This window comes from Amphiprion ocellaris, chromosome 15 (assembly GCF_022539595.1).
Source record: "Amphiprion ocellaris isolate individual 3 ecotype Okinawa chromosome 15, ASM2253959v1, whole genome shotgun sequence".
NCBI classification, from domain to species: Eukaryota; Metazoa; Chordata; class Actinopteri; family Pomacentridae; genus Amphiprion; species Amphiprion ocellaris.
The window spans coordinates 10,594,618-10,607,922 of record NC_072780.1 but is presented as its reverse complement, the minus strand read 5'-3'; the positions used below and the strand labels follow the sequence as shown (position 1 = coordinate 10,607,922).

At 38.2% G+C, this 13,305-nt stretch overlaps 1 protein-coding gene across 1 annotated transcript in view; it reads right to left on the bottom strand.

Moving 5' to 3' along the window:
- Positions 1-7,927: 7,927 nt before the first annotated feature.
- The window catches only part of galnt12 (UDP-N-acetyl-alpha-D-galactosamine:polypeptide N-acetylgalactosaminyltransferase 12), a 17,453-nt gene continuing 12,075 nt past the window's right edge, over positions 7,928-13,305 (bottom strand). Inside the window, exons 10-11 of the mRNA XM_023281956.3 lie at positions 12,445-12,600; positions 7,928-11,000 (exon numbers count right to left, since the gene is read on the bottom strand). Of these exons, the coding sequence (XP_023137724.2) occupies positions 10,863-11,000; positions 12,445-12,600 (294 nt within the window). The 3' untranslated portion in view covers positions 7,928-10,862. The remainder of the gene's footprint in view (positions 11,001-12,444; positions 12,601-13,305) is intronic.

The window sequence follows — 13,305 nt, the reverse complement described above, 5'->3', positions numbered from 1 at the left end:
TCTCCCATCATGAGTACATTCTCTAAAGCCTGAAAAAGGAGCCAAGAGGAGGTACAGAAGTCTAGTTTGCTCTCAAACCACTTGAATTCCAATATTCTGAATGGTTATAATTGAATTTGTCCCAATGACTCCAAAAAATACTGCTACATTATCTTTAATGCTATGTTAAACTAGCAGTCTCATGGTCCTAGCTTTGTATTTAATATAACAAATACTAATCTTCACATCACACTCTCACCAAGAAGGCTAATAAACATATTTCCCAAAACATCCAAGTATTCCTTTGACACATTGTGATGCAAGAAGCTCTAACATCCAGCTAGTAAATGTTTTGGTTTCCCTTTTTTTGAGCAAATATTTACTTATCTTGTCTTTTTAGTGCCTTCCCTTGTGTCTTCAGCTGACATGCCCCTGCTCCCATCACTTACCATATCTGTACCTCTCCTGCATTTGATTTCCCTTCAAGTTGCCATTCAACCTCCTAATACTGAGGTTTAACCAATGCTTTAATCTTCATCATGATTTTATGTTTTCATATCTGAAGGCGTCCTTTAATTTACAACAGAAATGCACTAAAATCTGTTTTCCGTCTTAATATTCAGGCACCAAGTTGTTTGTTTCTCTAAACGGTGGCGGCTTCTGGGAGTTTCCTCCTAACCACTTTAATGTTTAGAGGAATCCAAAGATAATTGAAGTGTTAATACAAATTCATGGTAATGCTAACGAGCAACGGCGCAGCACCTTTAGAGAAGTTAGCTAAAATATCTGGACAACAGAAAAACAGTGTAAACAGCAATGGGCTTATTTTAAAAACTTTGGAAATGTCCGATGAACACACAGGCGCCCTGGCCACACCCATATATGTGCTTTTAATTATTCATTTGGCAGATGAACTTTGTTTTCCACATGTGACCAAAACATTCAAGCATTTCTCCTGATGTCCACCTCATTTCTTGGCTTTTGTATCTTTGCTCACTCCCTAACTGGAGCTGTTTGCGTGCACCCAACCTTTTTAACTGTCAGTATAAACTCTGCCGTTCTGAACGCCATTTTGATTCTCGTGAGTTTCAGCGCATCTTCTGTTAGTCCCGGAAACTTTGCAGTAGCTGAAGGCAGGCTGGCAGCCTTTGGGTAGCTTCTGGTCTGTGTCAGTTTGTGGTTAGACACTGGAAAAAATCTGTAAGATTGGAACACAAACATGATTTCCTGTTTAATTCAGTTGACATAACTTGCAACCTACAGCAGATAGTTCCCCAATTTCACTATTCACAACTTGAGACTCTAAAGCAGCTCTGGGCCACTATGTAGACCTGAATATAAAATATGTGTTGTGAAATATTTAAATATCTCCAAACCTGAGGTACGCTTGACTGAGCTGAGCTAAGGCAAATGTCTTAAAGCACTGTATGCGAGGAAAAACAAATCAACCCCATCTCATTTTGTCCAAAGGAAATACATACAGTATATTTCCCGTGGGGTAGAGGCAGTCCATTTAGCAAGCAATCAAGTAATCTGATGAAGTGAAATGAATGGGAGTGGGGTGGAATGGTTAATCGCTCGTGGAAGCATTTTATCTCGTAGGAACACATTAAAGAGGTATTCTGTCAATGTAGGCTATGTTGGGGGAGGCGGTGAAAAATCACAGACTGCCGGGGTGTGAATTGATGTGACTCTGGTGTTCTCTTTAGCGAAATACATAATTTCTGCCAAACGAAATTCGCTCTCTGGCTTCAACATTGAATCCGACAGGGAAAAGAAAACAGAGCATGAAGGAGTCACAGTAGAGAAGCATCAGAGTCTGAAGGGGTAAACTTCAGCATGTACAAAAACGTGCACAAAATAAGAAACCATAGTACGGAGAGTTGTCTTGATTCCTATCTGAATCAGATTCCATGTCATCTACATTAGAAATAACACGTTTCTGTTTCTAGGCTGTTTGCTGTGGGAGAGGAAAGAGTGACAGACTCTAGGTTTGACTGGACAAGTGTGATATGTGCTGTGACTGTTCTCCTCTCTGTCGCCATGGGAATGTTTCTCATAATTAAATCCATCTGCAGTGTCACCATAAATATCACACAAGATCTGTTTTGTGCTGCTCTGCTGTTTTACAAAGCCGGTAAGAAAAAGTCTTTAAATGCACTTCAGAAAGCAGGAATTTAGAGTGAACTGTGCCACCAGCAACCTGCGCTATTTTGGTCTCGATTTTGTTATAAAATCAACATCAAGTCCTTAAAATAGATACACGAGGTGAGATCAAATTATTAAACAACACAACAGAAACTGCTCCCTTGTAAATGCAGCTCAGCATCTCTTTTCTCTTTTTAAAAAACTGGATAACTTTCTAACTATCCCATAAAATATTAAATAACAGAACCTGACATTAGGTGCATGTGCACACTGGCCTGCAATGAAATATAGAAATATCATATTTTAAATTCATTGCAATTTGTTGTCCAACTTTCCATTTTAATCTCTTTTTTTGTGATTGAAAAATCTTAAACAAACATATGAAGCTCCTGAACATCCTTAATTATTTCCCCACCTTTAAAACAATCTGTTTATATTTGTATTTGGTGAGTTAGTGATAAAAAATATAACTGAGAAATACAATATGTTGTGATATGAACATATGTTTCAAGAATAAGAGTCTATGAGCATGCTAGCACCTGTGTATTGTAATAACATGCCATCATTTTGCTAATTAATAATAGTGGTGATAATAATTTCATTTATATAGCACTTTTACTCCAAAGGCAAAAATAACAACAGCAAGCCAGACATCAGAGTGAGACAACGCAAGCACAAAGTTAAAATTAAAATGTAGATGATTCATAAATATAAATAAAACTATGAAAGCAATAAAAACCTTAACAACCAATAAAAAGATGACATAAGAAAAGACAAGCCCAAAAGGGCCAAATTTGCATCATGTAAAAGCAATCTATATAAATTGGCTTTATTTACAATAATACTATAATGAAATTACAATAATTGATCATTTGAAATTGAAAAAAGGAAAAGGAAAAAGTTCAGTTTTTTGTCCACCATGTACCAGATGTTGAGATAATTGGATTGGACATTGGCCTATTACACATTTCACACACACACTGTCATCAAATCATGCTTCATTTGTACAAACCACTACCTTTGTAACATTTTTGAACAATTCATGAACTCTGTCCCATGTTTGTACAAATTATCAGTTATGTAAGAAAAAAAATCAACTCTTTCACATTTTGAAATGAATCCTATCACATTAGTATTAATCACCAGCATTGCAACATTTTTAACAGATCATAACAACAAATCATTACATGTGTTCAACAAATTATTTTTCACATTTTTGTGTAATGGCACGGTGTTTTGAATGACAACGTATGTTACCTCTTTCTTTGTAAATGTGTGTTAGTGGGAAGCCTGGCGTGTTGGCTACCCCTGCTCTAGCACTACGATTCCTGATACTGGACTGAGACTGAATGTTACACTGTCTTGTAAATACTTTTCTAATATTCCTTTGTTTCATACATGTGAGTTGAATATTTTTGTGCCTACATGCTTAAAGCAATATGAGATGTTGACAAGATTGTTTTGAAAATGTTTGAAGCTGTGTCCACGGCTTAGTGAAGTTTGTTCCATCTCAAAATGAGTAAGGATGTTAGGTGTTACGTTAATTAGCACAGCCGTCAAAAGCTGATATAGAGCCAACAGGAAGTGCTTCATTTCTGATATTATGATCGTTTCACTCGCATCACAATTATCGTATCTTTGTGGTCTCAAGAATTAGTAAAAATAACTAACAAACAGTTTAGAGAACAGTAACAGAAAACCAAATATCACAACTTAAAGTCTCTGATGAAGATAATCAGAGAACCCATTTCAGTGGACCTGCAGAACCTCCGGGTTCCTCAATGTGGCATTCAGCGTCAGCTCAGCAACGTCTTGCATCAACCCCAACAATTCAGTAGTGGTTTGACTGTAGCGATAATATCTAGGTTAAACAAAGAACTGGCCTGCAGATGGCACTACAGAAAAAAATGAAGGAATGACCAAAGTCATCAGGATTCATCCCCTGGTCACCACAGATATCTGTATTCAATTTAATTGCAATTTGTCCAGTTGTTGACACTGATGATCAGCCTCAACATCAAACCGCTGACAGGTGAAGTGAATAGCATTGGTTATCTTGTTACTATGCAACATTCTGCTAGGACCTACATAAAACGATTAGAAACATGGTTTTAATTTTGTGGCTGATCGTTGTATTTCAGTCTTGAGGAAAATGATGGATCAACCAACCATCATCATTGCCTCCATAGATCCAATCGGCTGGCATTGATTAAAAATTCAAGTTTCAAAACTCAATAACAGCAAGAACTTGAGTATTACAGTTGTTTCAAGACTACCTGTTGTATACTTCAGTCTGCAATAGAGCCTCCATGGTCAAAATCACCTATTTAGCAAATCTGAAGAAGTGACAAGTGACTCATTATCAAGTACTAGTCCAATGATGTTGCGAAGAAAACAACAGTCTCTTAATTTACAGCTTCACTCTGCCTGTGACAATAATTGAAAAACTGAGATATTACCCACAATCATTATCTTCATAATGAAAGTCAAATATTCCCATCTACTTGTTTTAATGATTCACACTTATGTCCGAAGTGTTCAGACTGAAAATGAGATTATGACAGTTTTTTTTAATTGGAAAATGAACTCCAGTCATGCCTTGGCAGTGTATATGAATTTTGGAGTCAAATCACTGCATTGCAGAAGGTGAAAAGTGCATTTTTTTCACAGCTAAATCATATTCTGGAAAGCAGAGACTCTTCCAATGTTCCTCAAGCGAGTTCCTGGTGAGATCCAACTGTACTGGAAAAACAGAGGGCATGATTCAAGGCAAATAAGCAACAAGTAATCCGCCTTGTATTGGCTGGTTTTACAGACATGGATTAGATGAGCTTGATCCAACAACTCAAGTAGGCTTTCAGTTGAGAAAGATTTTCAGTCAAAGCACGTCTGTGAAACTGGCCCCTTAAGTACTTGAGAAATATCCTCAAACATCATTTGTTTCCACGCTCACCATGTAGAGCAAGAACACGAGCAGCCATGCAGGAGGCAACAGCCAATCAGGCGAGAGGCACAAACTAATGAGTAGGCTGAGGGCCAGCAGGGGAGGAGACTCCAGACAGACTGAGGTGGTCTGGGAAGCCTCTGCATGTGGCCCTGGCAAGACAATTCTGATGTTTTATAATTTACTATGTTTTATTCTCATTTTATTGCCCTATGTTTTTCTTACAGTAAGGGGGAAAGCACCCAGACTTGCTTCGAACTTTTGCCATAACCTGCCATAACTTTTGTGGTAGATAGAAAAAATAAAAAGAGATGGATGACTATTATTTATTTTACTGTAAAGGATTTTTAGTTTTGTTGATTTTATGTAGTTTACAGTTTTTATCCTGTCTCTGTGTTCATTGCAGCAGGTGGTGGGCTTTAGCCAAAGTTGTCGTTGGTTGCGTACTCACTTTGGCTGTGAATATTGTTTATGATGGCAGATTTTATGGTATGGTGTTGTAATTGAAGTGTGTTTTGGTTTATATTATATTCCCCCTCCATCTGTGGGTCCTCTCTTCTTTCCTTCTCTTTACAAGGTTGTGTATGCAACTTTTTAGAACCACACCTCCTCCCTCCCTTCACTGTTATTTACAACTAGAAGAGCTGTGTATTTTTGAGCCAAAAAGAAGAATGAAAATTAGCTACAACCATTAGGTAAGATTATAAAATACCCTGAGTCATAGAGCAGAGCAGCAAAAACGCCCGTAAAGTCTCTCACATTGAGCTGAAATGAAACATTTATACATAAATTAGGTACAAAACATGAAGTAAATACTTTGTTTTTATATTCTTTGGACTTATAGGACAATTCTACAGTTGTGTAGGAGGTCACATTTGGTTTATGAGCGTAAAGGTGTTATAAGGACAGCCAATAATTTCAAAGGGAGGTACTCACACTGACAAATATGTGCGAATAGACCAGTTGTCAAAATGCAGCAGAGGCTCAGATTACTGCACACATAGGGAGTGACTTCATTCTCTGTTAGATACCATTACTCCTTTATCTTTACATAGCAGATAGTTGTTTGCTATTTTAAAACTCTATTTGCATTTTAAAAAATCTTTTACATTGCACCTTTAAGAAATAACCACTTGCAGCAAATAATTTCCATTGATTTTTGCCTCTTCATTCAAGCCCCTGTGCCTTAATTCACCTGTTACAACTGTGCTCAAGTGTTACTGTAGTATTTGTACTTCACACCAATGCAGTTTCTGTAGCACCATAAAACAGTCATATTTAAGTCTAGCAGGTATTTGCTTCCGTCTCATCTTGATTTTCAGCACATTAAAATCCATTATGTCTTCACAGTTGCATTTCTGAGTTAGTACGTCTGTAGTGCTGAAAGCTGACAAGATTAATTGCTCTCTAGGCTTTTTCATGCTTCCTGGAAAAACTGAATTCTACGAAATTGAGTTCTGCCAAATGAAAATGACACGAGCCAACAAATATGACTGCAAATTTGCTCAGACTTAAGTACTGAACTGAAGAATAGTTGGTTACGGCTATTACTAATTTACCGACTGACAGACTTCATGGAAACCCCGCTGCTTGCTTTTACTTTATGATCCTCCTGATCAGTTGACAGGCAGTGGCGGTGCATATGAAATGCTATTCTATCTCTGTATCTAGGCCTCACATGTTTTCTACACCGTCTGTAGTCCCTCCTGAAAGTGAAAATGTGTCATCTAGCGCATGCAGCCAACAGCCACTACTCCTGAGCTGTTCTGGGTATTGGGGATTGCATAAAGCGAACCGACATGCAGTGTGGAAATGGCTTCCAATCAGTGTGTGTGTGCGTGTGTTGCTCCTCCTATGGTTCCTCTCACTCCCTGACAACTGAAGCCTGAGCATCTCCAAAGACTCGCACCATGGGGAGCCTTGTTTTGCATTATCATTAAAGACACATATGGGGTGCGAGAGACTGTAGAGCTGGCATCTATGCCACACCGGATCAAAAACTAGGCCTACACTGTGTGAACAGACAGCAACAGCACACAGCGTTTCTGTGGATGTATTTGCTTAATTTCAGAATATTTTTAAAGGGTTATTTTGTACCGCACACATTCGAAGGGATGTACCCAAAAGATTAGGATGAGACAATGCCACAGAAAAGCGGCATCGCAGCCTTCTGCAGGGCTTCTCATTTTCCTAGGAAGCAGCCGAGTGGTGTCTAGGCGGCATTTGTCAGAATGCGAAGATTTTTTTTGGCAAGTTTTCCATCAGAGCATATCATCCTGTGAAAGAGAAACCAGCTCGTCTCATGAGGCGTCTTCAGTGGGGCACAAATCTTGCTTGATCTTATTTCTTGGAATGAGCTATACTTTAGCTTAAAAGATGCATTTGTACAGTCTAATATAATAGAAAGAAAACTAATTTTGTAATTTTAGTATGCATAGTTTAAAATATACTACAAAAAATAGTGTTATTCTTTGTCCTTACACATACAGATCATCCCCTCTTCATGCTTTTGATACAAAGACACACCCTGCATGTCCTGTATCCTATAGAACAAACAGTAAAGCATCATTGATGAGAAACTGAGAGGGACTGCAGGGACGTGTCAACACTAGAGGCAACAGAGAGACTTGGCAATGGTGCATCATTTCACCATCACACTCAGCAGCCGGCGATCAATCCAATCAGATATGGTTGGAAAACTTATTACCCCCCTCCCATATCTCTCCTTTTCTTCTCTCATTATCCTCCAAGCATCTTGATTCATGTCTCCGGCAGTTAAATGTGGATGACAGCCTGTTTTAATCATTGTGGATGAAGACGAGTCACAGTTTAATTGATAAACAATTAAGAACAGTGAACAGATTAAAAATAATTTTAGTTTTTGAAATAAGATTCCAATGTCACTATAAAATATTAAAACAAAAGACATAATAGTAAACATGTGACATTACTTACAAATATAAAAATAATAGTAATTACAGCTTTCACCTAATTACAATACAAGGCCACTCGAGTTACTGACAGCATTAATACATCAGACACCGTGTCGAATTCCAGCATTAATATTTGTTTACCTCTTAAATAATTATGGTGTCTCTGCTGGGAATTGTTTACCATTACAAACAGAAGATACAGCATACTTTTCAAAAACATCACTGCATGGTGCATTAGGGTTGGTTGACAATACAATTCATCACTTTACAAGATCAAGTGCTTCAACAGATTCCTAGAAAATATGTGTTTATGACAGAGGTTTAGCTGGTTGAAAAACTCTGACCTGCCACAGAGATATGATCCCAAACAAGCAAATATTTTATACCTGCAACGTGTACCATATCAAATTAGCATACAAAACAATGCCACAGTAAAAATGCTTTACTATGCAGGACATGGCTGGAATAACAGATGGGCGCGGGGGACAATAAATAACCCTTTTTAATAACAGGATAGAATATTTATACTGCACTCAGGCTAAAGACATAAACTTGTCAAAATGGAAAAGCTGTCACTTCTTAAGTGTTCAATACATAAAGCATGAGCACGTTATTAAAAGGGCAATTTCACCTGATCCTGGTGAATGTGATGCGTCATGGATGGTGCGCACAGAAAGCTTCATGGTAAGCTAAGAGAACCAAGACTGTGCAACCTGTTACTTCTCTTATGCATATAGTGCACCCACTGTCACCGAACACACATGCAGTCTGGAGACAGATTGCCCTTCCCTCCTTTTGTGAAGCCGGCCATAATCTTCCTATTGGTCATTCTGTCCATTTCATTTATTGCCTTGATACCATAATCCTAAGGAAAAGCCTCTATCAACTACTAGAAACATAAACCCAGGAATAACGTCTATACTCCAATATGTCTGTAATGTATTTTCTGATTTTTCCATCTCCCATTTATCCTATTGTGAGTATACATTCTGAATCAATTGCAAAAAATCTATTTCAGCACGGCCGTCCCCTAACATCAATTCCAAACACAACTCCTTTGAGACCGATGGCCAACAGCCTGTGAAGGTTAATGTTAAGGAAGAGGTCACAAATTGCTTCATTCAGTCTCCTCCATTATCTGGTCCCGCTGTCAAAAACTGTACTCTTGATGACTTCCGTTCATAAATCACACCTCAAGCACACCAGTATACAAGTGCTCATCTGAGGAGGACTTGGCTGGCACAAGTCCAAAAGATAAGTCCTCCACAGCACAACTCTGACACAGAAAGGAAAAGGGGGTGATAAAGAATTAGGAAAGGACCAGAAAATCAATCAGGAAGCCATCTGGCAACCCAGCACTCTGGAGACACCAACAACTGTCTCCTCTTTCGCTGTGAATCCCTTAGTCCCACTGCTTAGCCTGAGGGACAGCCACACAAGTGACCACGACTCCGGCTCAGATCTATAGTTGTCTATTTATAATGGATGAGCACAGAGGCAGTGCGCACGAATCAGTACAACACACCAGAGTAAGATACATACTCCCAACGCAATGCCTCCATGCCTGTGCTTACGTATGCAGACACTTTGTCACCACCCTAACAAGTACACTCTTCCTGTCTCATGGTGTGAGTATATACATTCATTAAGAGCATTCTTCCTATTCCAAGAATTGTATTTTAAATATACTACTTTTTTTCTTTATATTAGGCACTTTCTATCGGCTCCAAGGGGCAAGCAGGATGAGAAATTAGATCCTGTTTTTATGATTTCTGTGTGATATGTCTGTAGGGACTCTTTGAAACAACAATAATTAGTCTCATCTCCAAAATACATCATTTTAAACAAACCTAGCTGACAACACATAAAATAAATTCCTACAATATGGCTATTGTTTTCAAGCTGCATATCATTTTAAGAGCACAAAATAGACTTACACAATGTTGAAAAAAAGTACAAAAATAATTACAAAAGCTGGCAAAATAACCAATGACATTTTACCTCAGTTAAATTTCAAAATAATTATATTCAAAGCACAACAGAGTAAGACTGGAGTTTCTCCTGTTATCAGTAGTTAGGTGATTAAGTTGAAGAGGTCCTAAGTACTTGCATAATGCCCATCATCTGCCACTGCTATGTAGGAAAAGCAAGCACTCATAATGTCCTGAAAAGGTTCTTAATAAAATACCTGAAGACTTGTCCCACTTTGTCCTGACAAATAGAGAACAGAATGTAAGAAAGGAAAGCACAGAGGAGCGTTGGCCCCCTCTACAGGAGAAGACACAAACATCATATAACACCTCATGTCGTGGCTCTGAAAAATCACTATAATGCCAGCCACTAGCTCATAAGAGGCTCTGAGTTTGTTGACAGATTTTTGAAGCAGTGTTTGGATGCACATGTTTCTGTGTGCCTCTATCCATGTTTTCATAAAGCAAAGGAACTCAACTGATCTCCCTCTCTAAGACTGTAGCAGCAGTGGTGTGGTGTGTGCATAGTTGTGCATTTTATCACTAATTCTTAGACATCTTCTTGATTAGAAAAATAGCGCATATTCCAGTGGGCCCCGGTGTCGCAGAAACGTATACTATACAAGTACAAAGTTCTTCAGAAAATAAGCACTTATTTATCAATTTACAATTGGTCCATTACATCCAGCTGGCACAAAAATGTGCAAAGGCTTAAGTTCAGAAGGAAGAATAAAAGCGTCCTCCTTTGGGCTCCTTTCAGAGCAAGGCAAACATATCCAAAAACATTTTGCAATTAAATCTGCTCATACTCCTTTTCAGGATGTGAGCGGATTTAATTGCAAAATGCATGAAAAAAAATATAATCACTGAAATTGTAGGTTCATACTATTACATTCTCTCTTCAAAGAACCACTTTTGGTAAGGGCTGTCAGAACAGGGTTGGAGTGAGGGGGCTGGTGTTCCATTGTCTGTCTTGTCTACTGCCTGAATACACTTCTGGCTCTGGACATGGACAAATCTTCCATCCTGAAAATAAACATTTGGGAAAATCCATTACAAAGAAACTAAAACACAATAGTTTTGTGCTGAATAATCACGCAAATGTTGAGCAAGTAGGTAAAAAACAAAGAAGAAACAAAGCAGCAGCTATATGATATTCATCATTTTTAACAGCATGACTGTTCTGAGAGCACCAAAGCTTAATATTGGAGTACAGATATTCTACTCTGGTTGATCTGCACATTTAGTTACCGTTTTTTTTGCATGTTTGTTTGTTTCAGTTTCTGTTTCCCCTCCCCACACCTCTGCGTCTAGCACCCTTGTTACATCGATTCTATCTTTTTTTGGATCCATTTACATTTAGATAGTGCGGCTGGGCAACTGACTTTAGTGCTTTGTGCCTACATTCAACACATGCTAAACACTTCTCAGCACTGTGTTGTAATATCTAGTTTGCCAGTATTCTCATTTACAGCTTATTATCAGCCACAATGGTGCTCAGCACCTCTGGAGTGTCTCTGAAATGTGCATGGCGTGAATTAGATTTTTGTCCTGGGATCACATCATGAAATTCTCCCAGCTTCAAACCAGTGTTAACACTTCAAAGATTTACATTATTATAGCATGAATTCCAAAAGAAACACATTTGCACCTGTGAATGCAGGTGCAACCAAAAATCAGTTAGGTGCAACACTGGTCACACCAGTGAGCCTGACATTTAGTGGTGTGTCTGTGTGTTTATGTAGCCTGTCAAAGTCAGTAATAAACTTGCAGTTGGATAGATCTTATATTAGAGGACCTAATTTCACTCTTTTCAAACTAATTTTTGGTCACACGCCTGTCTGAGCTGCATGTGCTATAATAACTGTGTGGGGACTAGAGGGTTCTCTTTGCCAGGCTGCACAGTAGCATCTTTCCATGTATGTAAGGGGTTTAGGGAACATGGCTAATTTGTAGCATCTACTGACAGCCTACCTGTGAGGCATTTAGAGCACATTCATAAACTGTAACTTTAGAAAAAAACTGGGTGACACTCTCCCCATTTGAACAGCATATGTCTCTGCATGTACATCTGTCATGCTACACCATCAACCACCCTATAAGTAACGGCAGAGCAGAAATGACAATAATGTCTAATGTTGCTTTTAATATAGTCAAAGGTCTAGATCATCCTAATAAACAAGAACAGGTCAAGACATTTTCTGCGCATTTATTCCTGTTTACAGTCACTTACATCATGTGAAAAAACAAAATCAAGAAATTCTAAGTTTGTATGGGAACTGACAAAAGGTTCCGCTTAAAATGTATTATCTGCCACCAAAAGGTGCAAAGACAAACTCTGGATGTACCTAAATCATGTGCTAATGTATCTGAATGACAAATTTAAGCACGCTAGTACGAGGAAAGTAATAAATAATGTGAATCAACAATAATGCAGACACCAAAAATAGAAATGTACTTTACACCTTACCTTGTCAAGAACAAATTTCTGGTCTACTGGTACATTCTGTCCTCGTTTTTTGCACAGCTGGACAGTCAGGTAGGTACTGACGTTATCACCTGCAATGCATCCAGCAGGTTCCCTCGTGTTATAACGGATCTCACCGTACGTAGAGTATTCAAAAAACTGATGAAGAAGAAGAAACAGCTGTGTTACCATGTGAATTCATTTGCGTGAATTATGTAAAGTCAAATTTAAGAATGAAAGAATTATATTACATTTATTAACTTTAATAATTACTGTCATATTATTTTTTCCATTTTCATTACTGCCATGTTTCTGCTACAGCAGAATGCCATAATACTCACTATTAGGGAATCTGTGCATGCACATTAATGCATAAATGTACATGTATGACTTAGAAAAAGATATACATCCAGAAAGAATATGGACAGAAAAATCGACTTGTGTGTACACAAACAAGTATTGAAGGTATGTGTACAGACTGAATGAAAGTGTGGAATGTGATTCTGCACCATGCAGAGCATTCTCATAAGGCAGACAGTACAAGCACTGCAGAGCCCATTTTCAACAAAGATGACATCAGTGTGTGTCCGCAGAGGGGTTCTGGGTAACAATTTCACAGTGCTTCCTGGATTACTGACAACCACAAAGGAAAAGGCACTGGGGAATGCTACCTCCCTATGTATCAACAATGCCAACATATCATTTATCAGAGATAGGTGTGCTAGTCTATTATTCTCAGGTTTGTAAAAGTACAACCACAAACCCTTGCATTCAACTGTGAAATCAGATAATTATGTGCTTACTTCTGAGGAAATCTGAGAGCTATTAATGACCATGATTACTTTTGTCTAAAGTAAATGGAGA